The sequence below is a fragment of the Gracilinanus agilis genome, chromosome 3 (assembly GCF_016433145.1).
Source record: "Gracilinanus agilis isolate LMUSP501 chromosome 3, AgileGrace, whole genome shotgun sequence".
In the NCBI taxonomy this organism is placed as follows: domain Eukaryota; kingdom Metazoa; phylum Chordata; class Mammalia; order Didelphimorphia; family Didelphidae; genus Gracilinanus; species Gracilinanus agilis.
The window spans coordinates 466,490,301-466,516,285 of NC_058132.1; the positions used below are offsets into that span (position 1 = coordinate 466,490,301).

At 32.9% G+C, this 25,985-nt stretch overlaps 1 protein-coding gene across 1 annotated transcript in view; it reads left to right on the forward strand.

Moving 5' to 3' along the window:
* Nucleotides 1–25,985, forward strand: part of ANOS1 (anosmin 1) — a 246,054-nt gene that overhangs the window by 215,691 nt on the left and 4,378 nt on the right. Inside the window, exons 9-10 of the mRNA XM_044666979.1 lie at nucleotides 4,428–4,574; nucleotides 23,692–23,786. Of these exons, the coding sequence (XP_044522914.1) occupies nucleotides 4,428–4,574; nucleotides 23,692–23,786 (242 nt within the window). The remainder of the gene's footprint in view (nucleotides 1–4,427; nucleotides 4,575–23,691; nucleotides 23,787–25,985) is intronic.

Sequence of the window (25,985 nt, forward strand, 5' to 3'; positions counted from 1 at the left end):
ATATATATATATATATATATATATATATATATATATTTAGTGGGTATTCATCCAAGGCTATGGAGTCATTAATAAAAATACTTATTTTAAGACTTGGGGAATTCAAATGGGTATTTAAACAGGACAGCTTTTAATTCCATTTGGGTGGGGCAGCCATGAAATTACTGACCTATGAAAAGCTTCTTGCAAACCATTGATTCTGGCATTGTTCTTGTTAAGCATTTGTAGTTAGGTAATGAAAGACTTAGGAAAAATGAGAAATGGTACAAAACACCTGCGGTTACTTGTATTGTCTGTTTCTCACCAGGTAAGTCCTATAAAAAAGAGATTGGTTTTGCTAAACACTATGTAGAATACAGTTTTCTGTTTACTGATATTTTATATCTGAATGCTTTTTATATGATCTCATAAATATAGGATGCTGCTTTTATAAGAACATGACATATTTCATCACAGAACTACTAAAACAAAAGAATAATTACAACTTTATAGTGTAAGCAAGGGAAATTATATTTTATAGGGAGGAAGAGTAGTAAATGCCATAATATGAATTACTTTTTGAGTTATATTACTTCCAAGGCTGCAGGCAACTGTATTTTAATGATAAATACCTCTACACAAAATACAGTTTTCTTTTTGTGGGAACTGATAAAAAGTGCCCCCTCAAAGCAAGGGAGAAATATAACTTATTCAGAGAAGTAATTTTTAATTAATTTTTTTTAAATTTCAAGCAGGATATTTCAAAGTTTGACAGACTTAGATTTGGAGTGAACTTAGAAATAACACATTTTTATAGTTACATCATGGATCCTGAATATTCTACAAGCTCATAATTTAAGAAGTATGGTACACATGCAATCCTTTCAGTATTTCACAATGTAAAATGAAATCAAGTTTTAGGCCTTTGGAAACAAAATACGTGGTGGTCCAGCATTTCAAATACATAATCTTTCTTGTGATCAAGAAAATGTGTAGGCTATTACAGAATCTGTCCCTCTGTAAAGCTTGGCAGGAATGAATATTAACCTATTTTCTACTTTTTCCTATGAATAGAGAAGATTTATAGAGTTAGAATCATATAATTCAAGAACTGGAAAGGAGTCATGAGAAGGGATCTAATCTATTCTTTATTTACAGTATATACTTGGAAAGTATTAGGAATAATATTTCCAACTGATATCTTTCCAATTCTATATTTTTTCTGATCTAGATTAGTATTTAGAGATATTTTAATATTGATCTTTAGCGGTATTGTTAACACAGAGGATTGGACCACAAGGCCAAAAATAGTTTGAAAAGTAAAATTCATTAGTAAAGAATAACAATAACATCTCTTATTTAGCCATTAGTGAATTATTTCATGTCACAAATTTTTGATATATATATACATATATATATACATATAGAGAGATATATGTGTACAAATATATGAATATATGGGTTTGTTGGTTAATAAAAAGTATGCATACATACATCATATATATGCATGTATGCATATATGTTTGTGTGTGTGTATAAGTCAATTCATAGAAAAAAAAAACTCTCCAGAACCCTACTTGGATTTTAAAGGAAAGTTAGAGATGCTCTGAAATGGTTAGAGTAATTACAGTCCTCTTCCATATTTACTTGTCTTGTTTTCCACTGCCTGAGAATGAATCTTTGAACTTTGAAGTGAGTTATGAAAAGTTATGATTCTGGATTCTAGAAGATAACATTGATGATGTAGGTTAAAGAGGAGCCTCTGAATTCTATTCTATTATTTTGAGGAGTAGAAGACAAGCAATCCTTAGTAGAGAACTTAGGTACATTATTGGCCTAACAATGTAGTCTGGGTTAGAGAACACTGATCTAGGGAATAATAATCGTACTCTCCATATGGTTCACTTCACCAAACAATTTTGTCATGTTGCACGAAGTGAATATAAGTGGTTTTGTGTCCAAAGTTTTATGATGAAATTTAAAGTTACTTGCCCCTAACTACTGCCCTTGTCTATACCACAGATAGTCCAATTCGAAATTCAATACATTATTCACATTGCCTTTCATCCCATTCAATATTTCCTCTCATAGATTGGGTGAATATATAAATACTTTACACTTTTACTTTATTTTCCCCTGAAATATGGAATGTCAATCATATGCTTAAACACCATACAGATTTGTTAAATATTATGATTGGACCTGACATCTGCTGATTTAGAAGTAAATGGTGATGATTTAGTTTGGATTTGGTGCTACTATTTTGACAGATTTGAAGACAATATTTCCTTTTGGGGAGATGAAGTTGGCAAATTTTGTAAGTGCTTACAATGAAGCAGACAAAATGTCATTTTGTCTTTGATAAGTATTTTATAATAATTTATGTGACTTACCCATTACTGTTTTATTAAAATTATTCATTTATGTACTTAAGCAGCATACTATTATTTGTTCTCTTCCAAAATTACAAAACAGATTATGTGAGTAGAAGATCTGCATTTATTTATTTTTTTATTTTTTATTTTTTTTAATATTTTTAACCCTTGTACTTTGGTGTATTGTCTCATAGGTGGAAGATTGGTAAGGGTGGGCAATGGGGGTCAAGTGACTTGCCCAGGGTCACACAGCTGGGAAGTGGCTGAGGCCGGGTTTGAACCTAGGACCTCCTGTCTCTAGGCCTGACTCTCACTCCACTGAGCTACCCAGCTGCCCCCTCTGCATTTATTTTTTTTAAAAAATCTCTAAGAATCCTGTGATCAGTCTAGCTGATTGATTAAATAAATGGATCAGTAGGTTAGATAGGGAAGTAATGCTTCATGAATGTATATCTACATACCTAAATGCATAAACACATCCATATATGTATATATATATTAGTCAGTAAACATTTATAAAGTGTCTGCTATGTACCAAACATTGAGATAAGGATACCTGTTCAGTTGAATTCAGCCCCTTGCAACCTCATTTATGGTTTTCTTTGCAAACATACTGCTTTGTCATTTTATTCTCTAGCTCATTTGAAAGATGAGAAAGCTGAGGCAAATAGAGTTAAGTGACTTGCCCAGGGTGCTCTGTCTTATAAGTGCCTGAGGCCAGATTTGAACTTAGGAAGATGTCTTTTTGACTCCATGGCCAGCTCTTCATCCATGGCATAACCTTCCTGGCAAAAAAGAGTCTTTGTTGCCAAGCAACTCACAATTAATACTACAAACAGTGTGTATATAGTTATGTATAAACTATATACAGGATAAATAGGAAATATTCCCTTAGTAGAGGGAAGACACCAGAATTAAGAGAGAGAGGAAATGGCTTTAGCTGTGATTTGAAGGAAGCCAGGAAAGTCTGGACAAGAGAAGGAGGGGGAATATTCCAGGCCTAGAGTATAGCCAGTGAAAATGCCTGGAATCAGGAGATGTAGTATCTTGTGTGAGGAATAGAAGGAGGAAGGAGTCACTGTATCCCAGAGTATATTGGGTGAGTAAGGCTTAAGGAAACTGAAAAAGTTGGGAAGGGGCTATGCTATAAAAGAATTTGAATACCAGAGGATTTTATATTTGATCCTGGCAATGAAGGAGAGCCATTGTTTTCTAATGAGTATGAGGGTGACATGGTTGAATTTATACTTTAGATTTTCCTAGGCTGGATTGGGATCTAGACAGATTGTCCGGCAAGTTATTGCAATAGTCTGGATGTTAGAAGTTAAAGTTTTATGCCAGGACGCTGGCAGTGTCTGATGAGAAAAGTATTTGAGAGATGTTACAAGGGTAAAATCAATAGAGTTTAGGAACAGAATAGAAATGGAGAAGGAGGGTGAGAGTGAGTGAGGACATCAGAAAGATACTTAGGTTTCAAGACTGGAAAACTGTGAGAATGGTGGTGCCCTCAGCAGTAAAAAGCAAGTTTGGAATGGAGGAAGGTTTGTCAAGAAAGGTTCTGAGTTCTAAAAATAGAAATGTAGGGTTTAAGATGTCTGTGCTATATACAGTTGGAGATTTCTAATGCAAGATTAGAGAACAGTAAAGAAATTATGGCCATATAATTCAATTTGAGAAAATCATCATAGATAATATAATTAAATCCATCAAAGTAAATAATATAATGGGGAACAGTAGAAAGCCTAGGATAGGTCCCTGAGTGACCTGGATTGAAACTGTGAAGAAAACTGAGAAAGTTCATCAATTAGGTAGAAGGAAAACAAGCCATGAGTAGTAACCTGAAAACCTAGAGAAAAGAGAATATCAAGAAAAAAAGGGTGACTGACAATGCCAAAGACTACAGTGAGGATGGGTATTTTTTAAAGCATTAAATTTGACAATTAAAAGATTGTTGATAACTACTGTGAGAGCAGTTTCAATTGAATGATGAAATGTGTTATCTAGACACTACATACACAAATACATATTCCATCAAATAAACTGGGATCTTGTACTTTGTGTGCTTCATTGTAGAAGATCATCTTGGAAAAACTAGAAAAGGAATCACTGAAATACTTCCCCCTTTTCAAAGAAGGAGACCAACTCGCCTGCTGGAAATTGGAGCCCCTTTCTACCAGGACAACATGCTTCAGGTCAAAGTATACTGGAAAAAGAATGAAGGTATGTGGAATATTGTTTGACAAACCAGAATAACAATCTATGAAAAAAATGGTAATAAAATAAATGGGAGTCGCAATTCCAGCCCTTCTTTCATCTCTAATCCACTTTACAGTAATCTTCCTAAAACGGTGTTTAAAACCTTCCTTTGCTCATATACATTCAAATACTTCCCATTGATTATTAGATAATGTTCATATTTTTCCTTCCCTTCAAGTCCCTCTGTATTCTAGCACCAGTTTAAATTTTTTGCTTCACTGTTCACTACTTTCCTTCACATGTCCTATATTCATATAACCCTTGTATAAGAACATCCTTTACTTTCACACCTCTGTCTTTGCTTATGATGTTAATTCCACTAGAATGAGCACCTTACTAACAATCTCCAACTTACAAAATTCTACCTGTCTATCAAAGTTAACTACAAAATACACATTCTTCGAGAAACTTTCATGACAGCTCTTTTCTAAATTGTATTATCTATTCTTCCCCGTAGCACTATACAACTTTCTAAATGTATCTATCTCTTTTTTATCTATCAGTATCTATCTTATTTGCTGCAACCAAGTAAATATTTAATTACTTGCCTTTTTTTATTAAATTATAAGTTCCGAAAGGAGAGACAATTTTAAAATCCTTGTTACTGTACAGCACAATGATTTTCACATATCAGCAATACCTCAATAATCATTCACTGTATTAAACACATAATATAACTAAACTTTTTAAATAGATGTGAAGTCTAGCTCTTCAAAGAATGAATTTTGGTTCTATCTCTTATTTGATCTTGACATTATTAACTTTGACTCAGTGTTATATGTTTAGTCAATTTCTATGTAAAACCATGTTTTTGTTGTGTAATTTGATCAATGTTGGGCCCTCTTCCATTAACAGAAACTATCATATCAAGCTCTCTGAATTCTGGTGTCTTTAGTGACTTGGACATAAGGCTTCTTAGACACTTGTGAGAATAAAAATTTATTTTGTAAACGTGTTAAAAGGAAACTGTTATAATATATTACCTATTGCTATTTTGTAGAAGTTATGCATTTAGTAATTATGTGTCAAACATTTGCTCTATGTAAGAATGCTATAATGAAATAAAAACCTGGATCTCTGTTTTTGTAGTTTGTTTAGTTGCCTAATGAGATTTAAATATATTAAAACACAGAACTGATAAGCTATGAAAGAGGCAGAGATCAGGTAAAATCTGGACCTTGAGTAGAGAACCAAGGGAAATAAGGTAACTAGTTTACATGTATTTTGGGAGGGAATTGAGCTTTGCTTATATCATTTTTTCTGGGACCTATTTTGCGTATGTTTGTTCTCCAACCCTACTTCAAGAATTAAAGAAGTACTAACATTTTAATCTTTCAGTCTGCAATGCAAATAACATAAAAGTTAAGTATCTAATTAGATTTGGATGTTAAAAAGAGATTAACCTTCATTGCATTACTGAAGCAAGTTGTTAGACACTGTTTCAGTTTAGTGATGTAATCTATATCCCACACAGAATTATTTAAATGCATGCTAATAAAGAAAATAGATTTTGTTAAAGCAGACTAAAAATATCCATCTAATTAATTAAAAGATACATCAAATAATCTAAAATCTGATTCAAATGTTTAAAATAGCAATGATTTTTATTAGCACCTTATAATTTCTTTTCTTACAGTTTAAGAAAATTTGTAGAAATGTTATAGGACCTAACATTTTTATGGTTGATTGCTCACAAATAACATCATAACTTTAATTCTCACATTAGCTTTACACTAGAAGATTATTAGCCTCAACAATAGAAAAACAGTTCTGAAAGCAAAGAAATGACCTTATTTTTTGGCAATAATTCAGTCTCTGCCTTCTCTCCTGAACTTTGTCCAATTCTGTTCATATTTTTAGCATCTTAGACAGTACCAGGCTACTAAGGAGGAGAATGAGATGATGAGCTAATTTAACACTGGGCATCCAGCAACCATTAGTCATCAATGACTTGTTTTACAAATTCAAAAAAGCTAAAAGTGATCTGGTAACTGAGCTATCATTAATCATGCCCAATCTGAATCTCTGACCCATTTAATTCTCAGAGAATGTTTTCTAATGTAGTTTTAAATTAAAAGGAGCAACATTTAGATGCAATTAAGGTGCTTAATAAATGTATATGTTGGCCTAAAAAACTCTTTGAAGTTATAATGTAGTCATATTCTCTATAGATATGCTAAAATAAAGTTTATTTATTTGGAGAAAGAAATAATTCTGTGCAATATGCTTAATTATTGGTCTTTGAAATCTCTATTTGGATGCTATCACACAGTATAGCATTACTGTTTCTTTCAAAAAACATACCTTTCATAGATGTATATTCAAACAAGTCCCTCCTTTTTCCCTTCCCCCTTATCTTTAATTCTTATTTTATTCACCTTTCCAAAAATCCCTCCCTTATCCCACATCTACGATCTACTACTTCTTGATAAGAGTTTGATTCTAAAAATCCCTCCATTTTTCCAGAGTCTCTCCCTATCCCTTCACCTATCCCCTACTCTTGATATGTACTCCCTCCTCAATTCTACCTTTATTCTATCCTCCTTACCTCCTGCTTTTGGTACATTATGAAAAATTTTACCCTTGTAATTGTGTATATTGTTCTCTATCCCAGGACTGATGAGAGTAGGGCTCTAGTACTACCCACCATCCTTCCCCTTCCTCCTTTCTCAGTGGCAGTTCCATAATAATAATGAAATTATTTGCTTTTTTCTTCCTGCCTGTAGTATTTTTCTTAACCTAGGAGCTACTTAACTTAGCAATGATGTTCTTGTGCATTTTCACTTTGGAGTCTCATTGAGTAATGATTGGTGGATTCTTTCAATTTCTATTTTACCTTCTCTTTCTAGAATTTTTGGACAGATTTCCTTGAATGATTTCTTGGAATATGGTGTCTAACCTCTTTTTATGATAAAAAATTTCTAAGAGTCTAATTATTCTCAGATTATCTCTCTATTTTCCAGGTCAGTTATTTTTATGATAAGATGATTCATATTCTCTTATATTATTTCTTTCTTTTGATTTTGCTTTGTGATTTCTAGTGTAAGGGTTAAAAATGGGTTTGACAAATATAATAATCTTTAAAAACTGTTGTGGTCACCATTTATAAAAATTAAAGTTAAACCATAGGCTATTTAGTAGCTTTATTTACAGCAACGTAGTGATATTAAAGTAGGAAATATAGGAAGGAGTTAGAAAATATCACCTAACTAAAAATACCCTAAGTCCTAATCCTAGTACCTCTAGACCAAGAATGCGAATCTGAATCTCACTTTTCCATGAGACTGTCTCCAGTCAGGGTGTTCCAATAATTAAAAACTGGACACCAATAGGCTGAGCCTCAAAGGGCAATCTCTCATGCCAAGGAGGCAAGAGTCTCACCTGATTAAGTTCCCTTCTTCAGCCGAGTCTCCAATGCAGGAAGCTGAATCTTCACCAGAATCCAAAGTATGAATCAGGAAACCAAAATCCAAAGAATCAAAAGATGCTGAAAGCCCCCCCAAGAACCTTCAGTGCACAGGAGGCCAAGACCGCTAAGAATCCCACCAGAGCTCATGCTGCAGAGGCTAAAAGTTTCCAAGAATGAAGAGGCAAGAAAGAAGACCCTGAATCTCTCTCAGGTTCCTGCTTATATACAGTTTTCTCCAACTATCAGCTGTCCTCATCCCATCTCAGGAATCAATCACAGCCTTTCAATTTGCCTAGCACTGCCCATGGTGGGGGAGGAGGCAGTGCTTGTGGTCTGTTAGGGAGTGAACTATCTTTGTTAGTGACTTACTAAGTATTAAGTGGGGATACTTTTAGTTCTTGATTGATTAACTTAATATAGACAAAGGGAATAAAAATCCCCTTTCACACTAGTTGTCCAAGGAAATTGTTAGCTTCCTCTTGTCCAATTCTATTTATTAATATAGTATTTTCTTCTGTCAGTTTCTGCATCTCTTTTGTCATTTGGGTGATCTTTCATAATTTTCTCGATTTTCTTGCATTACTCTTATTTTTCTTTCTAATTTTTCCTCCACCATTCTTATTTGGATTTTAAGATCTTTTTTTTTCTTTTTTTTTTTAACCCTTAACTTCTGTGTATTGGCTCCTATGTGGAAGAGTGGTAAGTGTCGGCAATGGGGGTCAAGTGACTTGCCCAGGGTCACACAGCTGGGAAGTGTCTGAGGCCGGATTTGAACCTAGGACCTCCCATCTGTAGGCCTGGCTCTCAATCCACTGAGCTACCCAGCTGCCCCTAAAAGATTTTAAGATCTTTTTAAAGCTCTTCCAAAAGCTTTTTTTTTAGCTTATGAACATTTATTTTATTTCTTTTCTGTTTTTGAGGTTTTTACTTCACTGTCTGAGATTGAGTCAAAGTCTTCTCTATTCCCATAATAACTATCAATTCTTAGATTCTTTCTCTTTTGCTTGCTCATTTTTATTTTTTCTTTTAATTTTAGTAGCCAAGTCAATAGATTTAGTTATTGGTTTTTTAATGGACTCCTGTGATTCCTATTGTGCTGGACTATGTTACTTCCAGTTTCAGGATTTTTGTGTGAATTTGTTTTTACCTGGGTCCAATTTAGTTTTTCCAGTTTTTATAGTCTGAGATTTGATGTAATCTCATGTCCTACTCAAGCCCCAGTGTATGATTGACCTCAGTTGTTCCAATCTGTAGCCTGTAAACAGTTTCTGCCACTGCTAGTGCAATCAGCCAGTCTGCCTCAAACTGTGACAGCAGCTGGGTTCTTGACTCTCCTGGGAGTGACCACAACTGACAAGGAGACAAGTCCCTCTGCAACCACACTCACTGGTGCATACTCTCTTCCTCTCCTACTGCTGCAACCTGGATGAGAGTGATGTCTTGTCCATCTTCTCCGGACTTTTGAAGTTCCTCATTTGCTAGCAATGAAGTTTGAGCTCCTGCTCTCAAGACTTACCATCTTCAGACACTACACTGTCCACTCCTTCAATCCCAATTTGTGGGCCAGAGGAGGTTCTCTGGAGCCATAGCCACAGCAGCTACAGCTTCTCCCAGGGCCTTCCATCTGAGGTTTCTAGTGGTATCCTTGGGGGTAAATCTCTGAGGCTCAGCAAATGAGATGAGGTTGCTAATACTGCCTTCAGGGGTACCTTGTTCACTCAACTATTTGCTCTATTACTGGTTCCTAGGCCTATGGCAGTAGATCTGAGCCCAGGGAAGTAAAAATTTTTTCTCCCTATTTTTTCCAGGCTATTCAGCTTCACTCTTGAATTCTGTCTGTTTTTGCTGCTTTTAGCTTTGATTTTGTGGAGTCATTTTTGGTTGTTTGTCAGGGGTATTAGGAGGGTATAAAAGCTTCATGCCCTACTCCAATATCTTCCATTATCTACAATCTATATAATAGCTCTTTCATGTGTTTTCATGTGACATAATTTACCCCATTCTGTCTCCCTTCCTATCTTCCCCAAGTGCAATTCCCTTTCTCACTTCTTATATTTTTAGGGGTAAATATTATCCTGTCATGTTCACCTTACTCCCATGACCCCATCTATATGAATTCCTTCTAAATGCTCTAATAGTGATAAAGTTCTTAAGAGTTACAAGTATGGTCTTCTATATATAAAATATAAACAGTTTAACCTTATCTTTTCTTTTTTCCTGTTTACCTTATTTTATGCTTCTCTTGAGTCTTATATTTGACAATTTTTCTATTTAACTCTGATCTTTTCATCAGGAATACTTGAAACTCCTCTGTTTAATTAATTACCCATTTTTCCTTGAAGGATTATATTCATTTTTACTGGGTAGGTGGTTCTTGTTTGAAACCCTGGCTCCTTTGCATTCCAGAATGTCATATTCCAAGCTCTCTGATTCTTTAAAGTAGAAGCTGGTAAATCCTGTGTAATCCTGACTATTGCTCCATGATATTTATATTCTTTCTTTTTGTCTGCTTGCAATATTTACTCCATGATTTGGAATTTGGTTATAATATTCCCGAGAGTTTTCATCTAGAGATCTCTTTTATGAGTTGATCAGTATATTATTTCCATTTCTCTTTCTTCCCTCTAATTCAAGAATATCAGGGAAGTTTACCTAAATAATTTCTTGTAATTTGATGTCAAGGCTGATTTTTAGACCATTGGTTTCAGGTAGCCTAATAATTCTTAAATTTCTCTCTCCCAAATCTGTTTTTTATGCCTGTTAATTTTCCAGTGAGATATTTCACAATTTTCACAATTTTTTATCCTTTTGATTTTGTTTTACTATTTCTTGATATCTCATGGAGTCATTCATTTCCCTTGCCTACATAAAAATTTTAGGAAGTTGTTTGCATCAGTAAATTTTTGCATATCTTTTTCTATGTTTTTTGCTTCCTTTAAAAATCTATTGACAATTTTTTCATGATTCTCTTTCATTACTCTCATTTTTCTTCCCTATTTTTCATCTATCTCTATTATTGGATTTTTATAATCCTTTTATGAACTGTTCCAGGATTTCTTTTTGGGCTAGATATCAATTCACATTTTTTGTTGTAGCTTTGCATTTAACTGTTTTGATATCATTGTCCTTTTCTGAATTTCTGTGTTGGTCATCCCCATCATCTTAGTAATATAGTTTTTTTGTTTTGTTTTGTTTTGCTCATTTTCCAGTGCTAAAGTTGAGCTCTGTTCCTGGTATAAAGGGGGCACTGTCACAAACTTCTTGTACCAGGTTATGTGGGATCCTGGCTGCTGGTTTGTGCAGGAGGCTATAAGAGTTGAATGGGAATGGCTTCTTTTAGGTCTATGCTGAGAATTGTGGAGGCCAGCTTGCCTGGTTTGTTGGAGTGAGGCTTGCTGATGACTTGCCTAGGCTCTGCTTGTGCTGAACTATGCTCCTTTCTTACCCCAGTGAGACAGATCTTTTTGACTGAGCTTCTAAATTGTCTTGAGCTAGGACAATTATTTCATTCTAATCTTTTGTTGGTTTTGCTGCATCAGAATTTGTTTTGATGTATTTTAAAATAGTTGTTTAGAGACAAATTTGGGATTGCTTTGGGAGTTCCTGCTTTATTCCATCATCTTTTCTTCACCCTCTCCCTTCATCTGTTTTTAATAGTTGGAATTTTTTTTCTTTTCTTTTTAACCTGATGAATTCCCATCCATTTTTGAAAACACAAATTACATGGAAATTCCTCACAAAGCCTTCCTGATATCTCACAGTCAGTAAAAAGATTAATAACTTCCCTTGAATCATATAAAGTATTTTATTTTGAAGCTTTAATACATTTATTATGTGAATTATAACATATATTATTATTGTATTGATGAATTAATACCATAACCTTCCTATCAAAGTGTAAGCTAATTAATGAGGTCCTGGGTAGTGTCTTATTTAAACTTTATGTCTATTGCATTTTCTAATGTTACTCGAAAGGCAGTAGAAATTTTATAGCTTTATGGTGAATGAATAAGTGAACGATTAAAATCTCCAAGTGTCAAACTTTTTTTCTATAATCTATTGGATTCTTTTGTACTTCAACAGTAAAGTTTCTGACGAAGGTTTTCTTTTTTATTGTTTTCATATTCTTAGAATCATTTGAATCTATGTATCTCTGTTTTTTTCTACCATACAAATGTCTTATTACATTTTAAGCCACAATCTAATACTAAATCATTGATGAAATTAAGTAATTTGGAGTGCTGAGTAATGTAACAGAAACAAAACAAGCAGTTGACTATTCTAGTTAAAGTTGTCAGAGGAAGTGAAATAAGTTAGAATTTGACACATGACTAGATTTACACAATATATTTTGTTATATTTTATTCTGTCTTTAATGAACTCTCCAAAAAACAGCTAATATTTTCCTATTAGAATTATATAAAATGTTCCAGTTTTTTAAACAAAATGATGTACAGCCATCTGGGCAAAATTCATACCATTGTTAGTATGTAATTAGAAAATAACAGAATGTTTTAGTTCTTTAGGCCTCTGTTTATTTGAAAATGTATTTAAAGAACTGGTTATTCATTTTCATGTCATATGGTAGAGTATTGTGTTTTTATCAAAAATATCATCATGGCTATCATAAGATTACAATACTCTTACTCAGAGTTTTTGCCTCTTCTGAAGTTTTATATATCTGTGATTCCAATGAAAGATGAAAGTGTAGAGCAGATGTTACTTTGTGGGGACCCACAAAACTAGCTAAATGATTCATGGAAGCAAAAAAGTAATCTGAGAGATTTTTTTTCAGATTCATTGGACTAGTATGGCTGAAACAACAACTGACAGATTTTGTTAAGGAATAAATGGATGTTTGTGTTAGTAAATCAATGAAGTAACCTGTTTGGTTTAAAATATTTCTTTATTACTTATAGTAAAATGGACAAAATATTCAGGCTAGAAGGACATAATATAACAGCACAGAATATACCCTTAGAACATCTTTAGCATGGTGTAATGTAAAGAAAGTCCTCAGTCTACATTCTGAAATCAGAATGTATGAGAATGAAGGTAGTGAAAGTTAAATTGAATTATGAAAAGAAGGCATATAATTTCATTTACTTGACTTATTTTTAAATTTATTGGAGGGACATTACTTAAGTAGAAAGACTGCCTAAAGGTATGGGGTGAGAACAAATGATCTCCTAATTTCCCTTTAATCCTTTGATTCTGTGCAGCAATAAAAGTGACTTCTAACACCTTGATACTATCTACTTTAATAGAGCATTGCAATAATTCTTTTTCAAAGGTGTTCTTTTCATATATTCTCCAAAAATGTTTATAGGAGGTTTTAATATTTAATATTTCAGCTTAAGAAGAATCCATATTTTGTGTATTAATGAGAAGCCAAAATAAATGCAAATGTATACTGAACATTTCCAATTCTTATTAGACTACATCAGTTTATCATAGTCAACTTTTCTTTTAGAAAGAAATCCATAGATCTTAGCTAATCAATATTAATCTTATAACGCTCAAAGATCTTGGCTATATTCTCATAAATGCTTGTGCATATTATGTATATATATGTAATTCTACACATTTCATGCACAAAATACTCTTTTTTGTTTTAATTAAGCAAATTCCTTTTTAACTCATCTCTTTCTTGAAAGATAGATGGTAGCATGCATATCTAATGTGAATAATTTAATTTGGTCTAGTTTAAAGTCTTTGAGGGTTTTTAAAAAAATCTTATTGTCATCTGCTTCACATATAAATCAATAATATAAACCATCTTCTTCCTTGAGTCAGCCTTGTCATAGTTTTCATTTTCATGGTGGGCCTGTCATTTCATTTTACTTTTACCAAAGTCTATTTCATTGAATGATATATTACACTGAAGTTGTTTCAAGGTTTGTATATGTTTGTACTCTTTACCCAATTTAGTATCTATTGGGTTTTTTTTCCCGTCATGGGCTCCTCCAATACCAAAATCAATGACAGCTAAATATGTTCGAAATTTCAATTAAATTACTTCCTTCATGACTGCTTTAATGGAAAAAACAAAGTTGATTATTACCTATTTTAAAATGAGAATTTTATTCAAGTGTACTTTTGCAAATGATGAAAACTTGTCCTTGAAAATATTCTGAGGCACCTTAAAAACATGTATTTTAGGAAGCAGGCTATTGTTGTGTATACTTATTTAACTTTCCTTTTCCTCAAAATTCATTAAAATGCATTTTCAACTTACTGTTCTTCAAACTATATTGAAGACATCTAGTAAATTTGATTTTTCCACGTGTATTATATAAATGCTGCTAAGCACTGTGGCATTTAATATATTATCAAAGCATATTCTTTATCATGGCCTTGTTTTTATCTGTGGATTATTTTCTGGAAGGAGTAGGGTTTTTAAACTTGGAGTTCTTAGGTCTAGAAAATTCTGACATATGGTTTATGTGGACACCAGATTTATAACATCCTATGGTACATTTTCACCATAAGATCACCAAATATTTACTATTACTATCACAACAGGCAAAGTTTTTGGTGGTTGTGCAACAATGCATGTTACAGTGTATTCTATCTATATATCAGTTATGGTTAGAAGTGTATATGCAAACTTGTTCTGAAATTTGTGCATAAAAACATTTGTACATAAAACAGGTTTGAACCTGTTTCCTCCAATAACTCAAGAACTCCAGTTATAAACCAAAATTGATGACTGTTTTTGTGGAGGCATGTCTTGTTTTCCATGGTCTAAAGAGGAATTCATCAGGAAATTTCATGTATAAGCCATAAATAAAAATATAATTCTATAGTTATGCTGCACTTATATTACTTAAACTATGAACTTAAACTATTCAGTGGATTATTACTATGTAGAAGAATATCTAATATTATTTGTGGTTTCCACAAAAAGGAGCAATGTGTCAACAGCAAACTCACCAGTGAAGGTTCTCCATAATTTATTTTGGATGCATGTGAAAAGCAGGAATTTTCAGTTTCACATATTCTATTCTATTTTTAACTCATCATTTCTTATTGAAAAAGTATATAATGTAATAATCGTAGATATTAGGAAACATTAAAACAAAATATTTGAGCTCGTTTCAGACTTCCAAAAATATGTGCAAATATTATCTTCATATATTGGCAAGATGACAACAGAGAATTTTGACACGTGACAATTTTCTCAAATAGTGTGATATTTGGAATTTTATACATACCTACATTCATATTCATAAATTGGTCTATTAACAAAGAGCTCTAGACTACCATAGATCATAGGCTGAGAGATAGAAGGGACCTTGGAAACCATCCAGTCTTATTAGAGTAATAATTTTCTTGGTAATCCTGTCATTTTATCTTATTTTTCCAAATGATGCTTTCATTATGTGTTGTTACAGATGGTTAAATTGAGACCAAAGTGTTTTGTCCAAGATCATGCAAATGTGGTAAATTGCAGATAAAATATTCAAGCCAAGTTTATATGTCTTCTGACTACAAAATAAAGGTGTCATTAGTATAGAAAATAATTTAGAACTAGTTGGAATCATATAAAGTGGAATTATGTTCTGAAAATTCATATAATGGTAATAGAAATATACTGACCACTTTTGATTTAGAATCAGACATTCAAGGCACTTCCGATGTAGAATCTTGGAACTTTAGAGTCAGAAAGGAACTCAGATTTACTTTTCTTTAATTACTTTCCTTACACCATTTTATAGGGGGCTAAACATTGATGAGGAAAATGAAGTTATATGCCTTGTTAAAGACTGCATAACTAATAAGAGTTAAGACTAGAAGTTAGTATTTCTAACTCTTGATCCAGAACTCTTTCCACTGACAGATAACAAAACAATAAACCAATAAAAATATATTCTAATTTTGACAACATTTCTTTCTGCCAAACACACTATAAAAGGGCAGCCAGGTGGCTCAATGGATTGAGAGCCAGACCCAGAGACCAGAGTTCCTGGATTCAAATCTGGCCTTACACACTTTCCAGCTGTGTAACCCTGGGCAAGTCACTTAACTCCCATTACATAGCCCTTACAACTCTTCTGCCTTGGAACTAATACACAGTATTGATTCTAAGTCAGAAAGTTAGTTTACTAAAAATAACAACCTAGAAAAACAGGAATAAATATATCTTTTCTCACCATGGTTAATAATATCTATCTAAAACAAAGATTTGATTGATTGAAGAAAGATTGACATTCCATTTAATGGGGATAAATTAGAGGATTTCCCAGTATAATTGGCAAAAGTAAAGCAAATATACCATTTGTTATAGTGCTAATATCATAGCTACAAAAAATGAAGAAAATAAGAATCAGCAAAGACAAAACGAAATTCTTTTTGCAGATATTTTACTCAGAGAACCCTAGTTCAACTAAAAATTAAATGAAACAATAACTTCGACAAAATTGCAAGATATACAATAACTCCATATAGATCATTAGCATTTCTATATAATACCAACAAACCCAGCAGGAAGAGATAGAAAAAGAAATTCACTTTATGATAACTAAAGAAATTATAAAATCCTGGGTATTCAGTATTCTACCTATCAAAACACACAAGTATTATTCAAAAACAACTACAAAATATTTTTTTATGGAAATGAATATAGCCCTAGATATTTTGTGTTTTTTTTATTTAGAATATTTTCCATAGTTACATGATTCATGATTCTCCACCCCGTCCCTCCTTTTCCTCCCCTCTCCTGTATCCAACAAGCAGTTTCACTGGCTTATACATGTATCATTGTTCAAAAACTATTTCTGCGTCATTCCTATCTGCAATCGTGAGACCTTTTAACATCAAAACCACAATAATATCCCTATCCCATTACGTGCTTGATCACATATTTTTCTAATGCATTTCTGTTTCCACAGTTTTCTCTCTGGATATGGACAGCATTCTTTCTCAGAAGTTCCTCTGAATTATCCAAGGTCATTACATTGCTGCTAGTAGGAAATTCCATTACATTTGATTGTACCAGAATGTTTCCGCCTTTGTGTATAACGTTCTCCTGGTTCTACTCCTTTCACTTTGTATCAATTCCTGGAGGTCGTTCCAGTTCACGTGGAATTCCTCCAGTTCTTTATTCTTTTAGCACAATAGTATTCCATCACCAACAGATACCACAATTTGTTCAGCCATTCCCCAATCGATGGACACCCCCTCATTTTCCAGTTTTTTCTACCACAAAGAGCACAGCTATAAATATTTTTGTACAAGTTTTTTTTCCCCCCCTTACTATCTCTTTGAGGTATAAACCCAGCAGTGGTGTCAGCCCTAGAGTTTTGTAGCAATATTAATTGCTCATAAACAGGTTGAGGCAATATAACAAAAATGGCAATGCTACATGAATTAATTACTTAATTAATGATAATTAAGTACTATGTTGTCACTTTAATTTTTTAAACCATTGAAGATAATAAAGTTTTTGTTGTAGCTTTCATTTCCACAAAATTTTTCAAGTGAATAATTTCCTTACATGTTATTTCTATTGAGAGTTATGTGTAATAAATGAAGATTTTATGTAAGTATATTTTTGTTCATAAAACATTGATAGTTCTAAAGAATGTTAATTAACTATAATCTTCATAAGTAATCAATAAAAAGGAATAATTTCATAATCAAAGTATACTACTTTAATTTTTTGATGTTTAATGTAGCAAATGGCTAACTGTAAACAAAGTTTTCTACATAAAATTAATTTGAGGAAAGCATTTCAGTTATATACAGAAACTAATTCACAAATAGCATCTGGTACATTATAATATGAAATTTTATCTTGCTTTAATAGGAGATTACTAAATGGTTCTCTAATTGATCTCATAATATTTTGCTAAAAACCAACTCTACTTCTTTGCTAAATATATCATTTTATCTTTTAAATGAGAAAATTTTATTTCCATATTTATTATTTTAAACATATTTTGCATCTTTAAACCTTGTTGACATAGCAGTTCTATCGTGTCTCCTCCTCACCAAGTCAAAATTATTATCAGAATGTCTACTCTTTTCTACTCTCAACTTTCAAGAATTTATTTGTTTCCAAATGATTTTGGTTTATAGAAATTGTTGTATGATATAATATGTGAGAAAATCTTCATATATTTTGCAAGTTATGAATATTTTAAAAGATTGTCAGATTTTATTTTGGAAATACATATTCATAGATGATAAAATAATTCCATTTATACAACTCTAGTTTGTATAGTCAGAAGTAGAAATATACTTCAAAAAGGAAATACTTTAAAGAAAAAATAATTGTTCATCTGTATAAAAAATATGGATTTCTGAAAAAAGATGAAAATGACAGTGCCAGGCACATAGTAGTAAGCACTTCATAAATGTTTATTGACTGACCGGCTGATAGGTTTAAAATAGTTCATAAGGAATATGGTTTTCAATAGAGCATATAGATCGGAAAGAGAATATTCAAAATGTTCTCAGTTGGCTCATATGAGACATGTTGTAATAGACTTTATAATCTAAAAGAGAGAACATGTACACTTGGACAATGAGCACATGGAAACAAAATATATTTAAAATATTCTATTTTCATTTATTTCACTGCCCATGTAATTTTAGCTAATGGGACAAAAAAGGTAGGAGTACACTTGCCTTGAGAGAAGATTAGGGGAATTTGTTCAAGCTTAAGTTAAGCTAAAGACAGAGGAAATGGAACAAAGAGAAAAAAATGACTAAATGCCAAATTGTGTACTCTTTTTTAAAAATCAAGCTTAATATCTAGGGAACTCCATGTCTTAGAAATCTCTGAGGCTAAGACTAAGGTATGGCAATCTGGCAGAGAAAATTCCTCTTAATTCAATTTATAAGTACTAAAGCTTGAAGTTTGAGTATTTTAACTTCCTTTTTAAAGCCACAAAAGATTTTAAAATATTACCAGAATTTTCTGAGTTATCAAAGGGTTTGAAACCCTTTGATATGATGCATGATTCATTCTGTTAATAAGAATGATTTTTATTTGATACCTGTTATTATTTGAAAGAAAGAATGAGCTTAAGGTGATGTTATCCTCATTATAATGCAATATTATTAAGTTGGTCTGATTTCAACCTTTTCCCAGTCTCCTTCAAAGCCTAGACTTTATCCTTTACTCTTTATACCCCAACAGCTGAAGAAATAGAATATGAATAGAAAATGGATAAAAAACAAACAAACATCAAAACAGCTATCTATTTTCTAAGGAAGATTAACTAAAATAAATCAGTTTTCTCAGTTAGGGTACCAAAATAGCCTTGAAATCTCTTTATCCAGCAAACATTTTAATGGTTTAAATGGAAACTCCTTTGCAAAATCTTATTAAGGAATATATGATGTTAAATTATAGAAATTATCACTTATTAAAAGTTGAGAAACAGTAGAAGAACGATATACCTATATATCCACAGCCCAGATCATAAGTGGAGTAGGTTCCTCTGTTGGTCAGTTTGGGATGGAGGTAAATAAAAAAGCTCCTATGATTCTTGCCTAGTTAAGATACAAAGGTATAGTGTTTTTCTTTATAAAAATTTGCTTTACGCAAAAAAAAAAAATAGTGATCCTCCTGGTGGGTGTGAATGTACTGTAAAGTATTTCTGACAAAAAGTTATACAGGAGAAATAGTGTATATGTTTTCATTAGATGGGTACATGATGGAAAAAACAGGATGACTTGTCACATGGCAAGAAGGAAGGATAGTTGAAGAGCAGTCTCTAGCTTCATTAATATCTAGATCATGTCAAAAATGTTAAAGGAAAAACTTTAACAATTATTAACATTTATCCCAAATGGCATACAATGAGAAGATAATGATGAATTGTGAGCTTGTTGGAGGTAGTCTCCTCATCGATGCTATTATAAATCCATACATATTCTAATTGTGGCACTGCAGTGTGCTGTGCATAATGAGTATTAAATGCTGTCTGAATGATGACTGATTTTAGCCGTGTTCTTTCAATAAAAGCGAATAAGAAAAAATTTTAAACTTTTACTTTCTGTCTTGGAATCAATACTAAGTATATCCACAGAGAAGTGGTAAAGACTTTGCGACTAGTGACTTGCACAGTGACCTACAGCTAGGAAATGTCTGAGGCTAGATATGAACCCAGAACTGCCATTTCTAGGCTTGGCACTTAATCCACGGAACCACATATCTGCTCCTGGTAGATTCTTTATAGAATGATATTGCCAAGCATCAAATAATTTAGAGTTCAGGCATTTTACTTGTTATCTTGAGTCAATGAGGTGGAACAATTGACTTAGAAGTCAAGAAGATCCCGAGTTCAAATATGGCCTCAGAGACTTATTAGCTATGTAATGGGACAAGTCACAACCTATTTGTCTTAATTTCCTTGTCTCTAAAAGGGAAATAACAATAGTACTTATTTCCTAAGGCTTTAGTGAGAATAAAATGAGATAATACTTGATAAAAACTCACTGGAAAACAATACAAAATGCTATTATTATTATTATTATTATTATTAACAATAGTTATCAGGACTTCACACATATGTGTTCAGCATGAACAAGCAAATGAATTATTATGAGATCATTGTTGAACAGGTACTTGATTCTTTTACTATAAGAAACATTCCAAATTAATCGTGGAAGCAGAGAATAATTGAAACAGAGAACATCTGAGTCACTTTTAGAGCCATCTGTTGGCTTGAAAAACTCCTATCAAAAGCGTTCTAAACAGAGAAATATCTGTTTGTTAAAGATCACAAGTAAAGAGATCTCTTTGGATTATTGCCTACTAAAAATCCCATTTCCAGCTTTATCTTTGAAGACCACGTATGAGAATGTGGAACTGAATACGTACTCAATAAATTATACTTTGGGGCTCATTAAGTGCATCCATTATTATAGAATCACAGGTTCATCAGTAAGGCTTCTGTGTAGCTAGCTTAGAATGACTTGTTTTTCTCAAGTGGAGAAACTTAGGTCTAAAAAAAATAAGTGACTTGCATAAGTCACCTGGAATAGGAATGAAAGCTGCCATTTTTATTCTTTGATGAATGATAGTTTACTTTTTTGTTTCTCATATACTCCAAAACATAAAAGCACTTGATTTCACTGATGTAAATTAAGGCTTAATTTGTGATAAAAAATATCCCTTTTTCACGATTTGATGCTTGACCATATATTTCTGAAAATTCTCTACAAACAAGACCACTCATCACCCTAGAGTATTCACAGAATAGAAATAAAAAGATTATGCTCCAAATGATCATGTTCATTTTAAAAACATTTAAATAGAAAATGCTTTACTAACAACTTTTGTGCCTGCCATTTTAAAAAACTTCCAGTAAGCAATTCCTCTTTTAACTAAACACCATTGACACCAGCTTTAGACACTGTTTGTTTTGTACAATTTATGATCCTTCTTTTCTGTTTCTGCTTAGAGCAAGTCTTTGCTAGAACATCCCTAAAGCCATCAAAGAATTTCTACCCCGGAAACTCGCAATCAAACACTTGGCATCTAGTCAGGACAATATGTATATTACCAATAAGAGCTGTGTAATTTCACATCCCTCATACATAGTTGCATGACTAATAACCCCAAGAAACTAACAACATATTTTCTGACAGCATCATGAGTTTCTTGTCTGAATTTTCTTTCTTTGGTGTTCAAAGAAAGCAAAGCAAAAGGCAAGATCCTATCACAGCATGGAAAGAAAATTTTCAAATAGCAAATTGTTCCAATTGCTAGTCTATTACTATCAGTATAACAATATTTATATAAAGAAAATAAATTTATATACATAATAAATATATCTCAAGTGCAGGAGGCTGGATGGTTTTCTTACTGATAATTATCATGTACTCATCTACAAATAAAATGATGGAATGATTAATTTTTAAGTTTATAATCTAGAAACCTTTTCACAATCATCTTATTTTTCTTATGATAGCATTAAATTCGTGGAGTTTTTAAGGGTTCTTAAAAGACTCGATAATTATTTTGTTTCATTTTTATATTCATTTGTATCACAATACCTAGTAATATGCCTGGGGGTTATTTAAAGTTTGTCAATTGTTTTGTTCAGCTTCTAATTCTCTCTTCTTCAAATTATCTTTGTTTATTTAGTTCTATCACCCCCTTCAAGTGAGGGTATATCAGTATTTCCATTTCTTGGTGGCAAAGGGAAATCTAAATTTTGACTTTTTATCCACAGAATCTAACATGGCACCTGAGATTTTGTAGGTGGTTAGTAAAAATGTGAATAGAACACCTCTTTGTCTTAAGAACACAGTGCTTTTTTTTTTTAATGTACATGTGGGGGACAGCTGGGTAGCTCAGTGGATTGAGAGCCAGGCCTAGAGACAGGAGGTCCTAGGTTCAAATCCGGCCTCAGACACTTCCCAGCTGTATGACCCTGGGCAAGTCACTTTTCCCCCATTGCCTACCCTTACCAATCTTCCACCTATAAATCAATACACAGAAGTTAAGGGTTTAAAATTTAAAAAAAAATTAAATTAAAAAAATTAATGTACATGTGGGACTGTTATGGAGAAAGGGGATTAGAAAAAGCTTCCTCCACTCTAGGGGAAGGAGAGTTACACTTGCTTAATATAATAGTTTTTTCAATAATGTTTACAATATTAGACAATCATTCATTAATTCATATACCTTTAGTTTTTAAGCTTCTTTTTTAGCATGAATGAGCATAATACTTTTTCAAAAGTTTTTTTTTCTTTCAACTATTGACATAATCATGTGGTTTCAGTTGGGGTTAATGTGGTTTATTATGTTTATTATTTTCCTAATGTTGAACCCATTAGAGTGTCAACTCCTTGAGGACAGGGACTATCTTGCTTTTTTTTGTCACCCCAATTCTTAGCACAGTGTCTGGAACATAGTAGATTCTTAATTAATGGTGATTGATTCATTGAACCCTTTTGTTTTGCAAGTGAAAATCAGTCATTGTGAATAATCTTTTTCAAAAAAATCTTTTTTCAAATGTACAGAAAAAAGCAGGTGAGGGAAAATAGAACAGTTTGTTACTACCTGTTGCATTTAACATATTTTTAAAACTAAATAACAAGACATCACAGTATCTCATACCACAGATTCTGCCTCTCCACCCAGTTCTTTGTATATTGAAATATGTAGGGGCAGCTGGGTAGCTCAGTGGAGTGAGAGTCAGGCCTAGAGACAGGGAGGTCCTAGGTTCAAATCTGGCCTTAGACACTTCCCAGCTGTGTGACCCTGGGCAAGTCACTTGACCCCTATTGCCCACCCTTACCAATCTTCCACCTATGAGATAATACACCGAAGTACAAGGGTTTAAAAAAAAAAAAGAAAAAAAGAAATATGTGTATTGAACATCTTATTGATACAATACAAAAGAAAATCCTTTTTAAAATGGCAAACTCAATTAAAGTTCCTCTCAAAAAAGTCTAAGAATCGCTATGTCCCTCTTTGTCTAAGGACCATTTCCTAATTAATATTTGAGTTTCCACAGATTTAACATTGTTTATATCTATAGACTTACCTAATTGAACTCATCTGCTCTGCAACTATCTCCTATGTATAATTTGTTGATCATTATAATATTTTTATTTTCCCTCTTCTTACTCTGAAATTTTAAGGGTTGCAGATACATATATACTTAAAATATCTCTATTCCTTTTTAAAATCATGTATTTTAGATGCCAGTGTGAATCGCTATCATGTCCAGTGGTTTGCAGAATCATGTGCCCATAATGAAACGAGTGAACCTGAGAAAGCTACTGGTATGGCCCATGTAAGTTGACATTTCTTAAAAAATAAAGTTTTTAGGGACAGCTAGATAGCACAATATACAGAGGATTAGGCTTGGAGTTGGGAGAATTTACATTCAAATCTGAACACAGATTCTTTTGGTTGTGTGACTCTAGACAAGTCGTTTAATATTGATTTCCTAGCTGATACTAAGACAGTTGACACTGAGATAGAAGATAAGATTTTTTTTTAATTAAAGCTTTCCAAAAGTAGAAATGCACATCTCTGGAGGTAGTCAGCTTCCCACTTGTTTAGAGATGTTGTGCAGGGAATGTATCTGTGGTTATAAAGGGGAAAGGGAAAGAAGGGAAGGGAACAAGATTTTATTAAGTACGTCTTATATCCCCGTCTATCTCTTTTGATCCTCATAATGACGTGTGGGAAGTAAATGCTATTATTACCCCCTTTTTATGTGTGAGAAAACTGAGATTGTGAATTACTCAGGGTCACACAGTTAAAAAACATTTGAAGTTAGCTGGATTTGAACTGTCTCCAAGACGAATTCCTTTTCCACTAAACCATATAATTTCCTTATTTTGTGGATATTTAATAGAAAGAGTACTAGTCTTATCAGAAGACCCTCAAGCTCAAGTTAGATTACCCATCTGCCTGGGCAACTATGATCAGAGATTTAGAATTAGAAGTGACCTCAGAAGCCATCTAGACTAGTGATAGTGAACCTTTTAGAAATTGAGTGCCCGAACGACAACCCCCCCTCCTTACCCCAGACGGAAGGGAGGAAGCACTCCCACTGGGCTGCTGGGCGGAGGGGCAGGTCATGTGAGAAATGTCCTCAGCCACATGGAGAAAGGGAGGGGAGCAGCATCCTCCAGATCCAACATGGATCTAGATCAGCACCTTCATTTTACAGACAATAAAACTTCATTCCAGTGAAAGTAAGTGATTTTCCCAAGGTCATCTATACAATATTAGAGGTGGGATTTGAATCTTGGAACTTTGACCCTAAAGTTAGTCTTCTTTCTATTGTACAATGTAAGATTCATTTAAACTCTCTAGATTATGTAAAAGGAGGAGATTTAGCATGGACATTTCTAAAATTCCTTCCATCTTTCTTCTCTAATTATGCATGATTTTATTATTCCTATGGTCTCTTCTACTTACGATTCTGAGATTTTAAACATATACATCTTTATCTCATGTCTTTCAGACACAGTTAACATTTTTGTTAAGAAAAATAATTTTTGTGCCAAATGGAACCTAACATTCTAAACATCCTGTGATAAATACTATTATAGCTTGAATTAATATAAAATTTTTGTCATATTTTTAAAGATCTCAATTATTTGATTTTTTTCCATTTGATATCTATGTAGTTATGCTCAAAAACTGTCAGTGGCTCCCTGCTTCTTTGTGAAAGTTGATAAAATCTATATCCTAGGCTCCCAATGATGTGATTATAAAATGCCTCTCTAGTCTTTTCTCAAAATATTATCTTTTTTTCCCAGTAGCCACCAGAACAAAAAGGAATAAAACTCAGTGTTATTGGGCAAATAGCAATTCATTGACATTGTTGATAAATTTAGATTAGTACAACCTTTAATGGAAATTAACTCCACAAAATGCAATATCAAAACTTAGCATGTCCCATTTTCATAATTTGATCCTATAGGTAAAATTTTCAATATCTCATAATTAGAATAGAAAGATGCCTAGGGAGTCAGCTGTGCCCTATTCCTTTGGAACAAAATCCAATTCAACAGGCATTTAAAAGAGTAAACTATTTGCTGTATTTGGAGTCAAGGGACCTGAGGTTGCATCTGGGCTTTGTCTCTGACTGCCCACATGATATTAGGCTCATTGTAATGCTTCTGGCCTCTAAATTCCTTGTCTATAAAGTTAAAGCTTCAGAATATGGCCATATCTGTCTCTCTGAGCTACATATTTATGTATCTATGACACTATGACTTTTGAAATCATCTTCATGTCCCTCAAAGCTAACACAGTGATTATAAAATTATAAAATGTATATATATACACATATATATATATGTATGTATATGTATATATATATTTAAACCCTTACCTTCCATCTTGGAGTCAATACTGTGTATTGGCTCCAAGACAGAAGAGTGGTAAGGGTAGGCAATGGGGGTCAAGTGACTTGCCCAGGATCACAAAGTTGGGAAGTGTCTGAGGCCAGATTTGAACCTCTCAATCCACT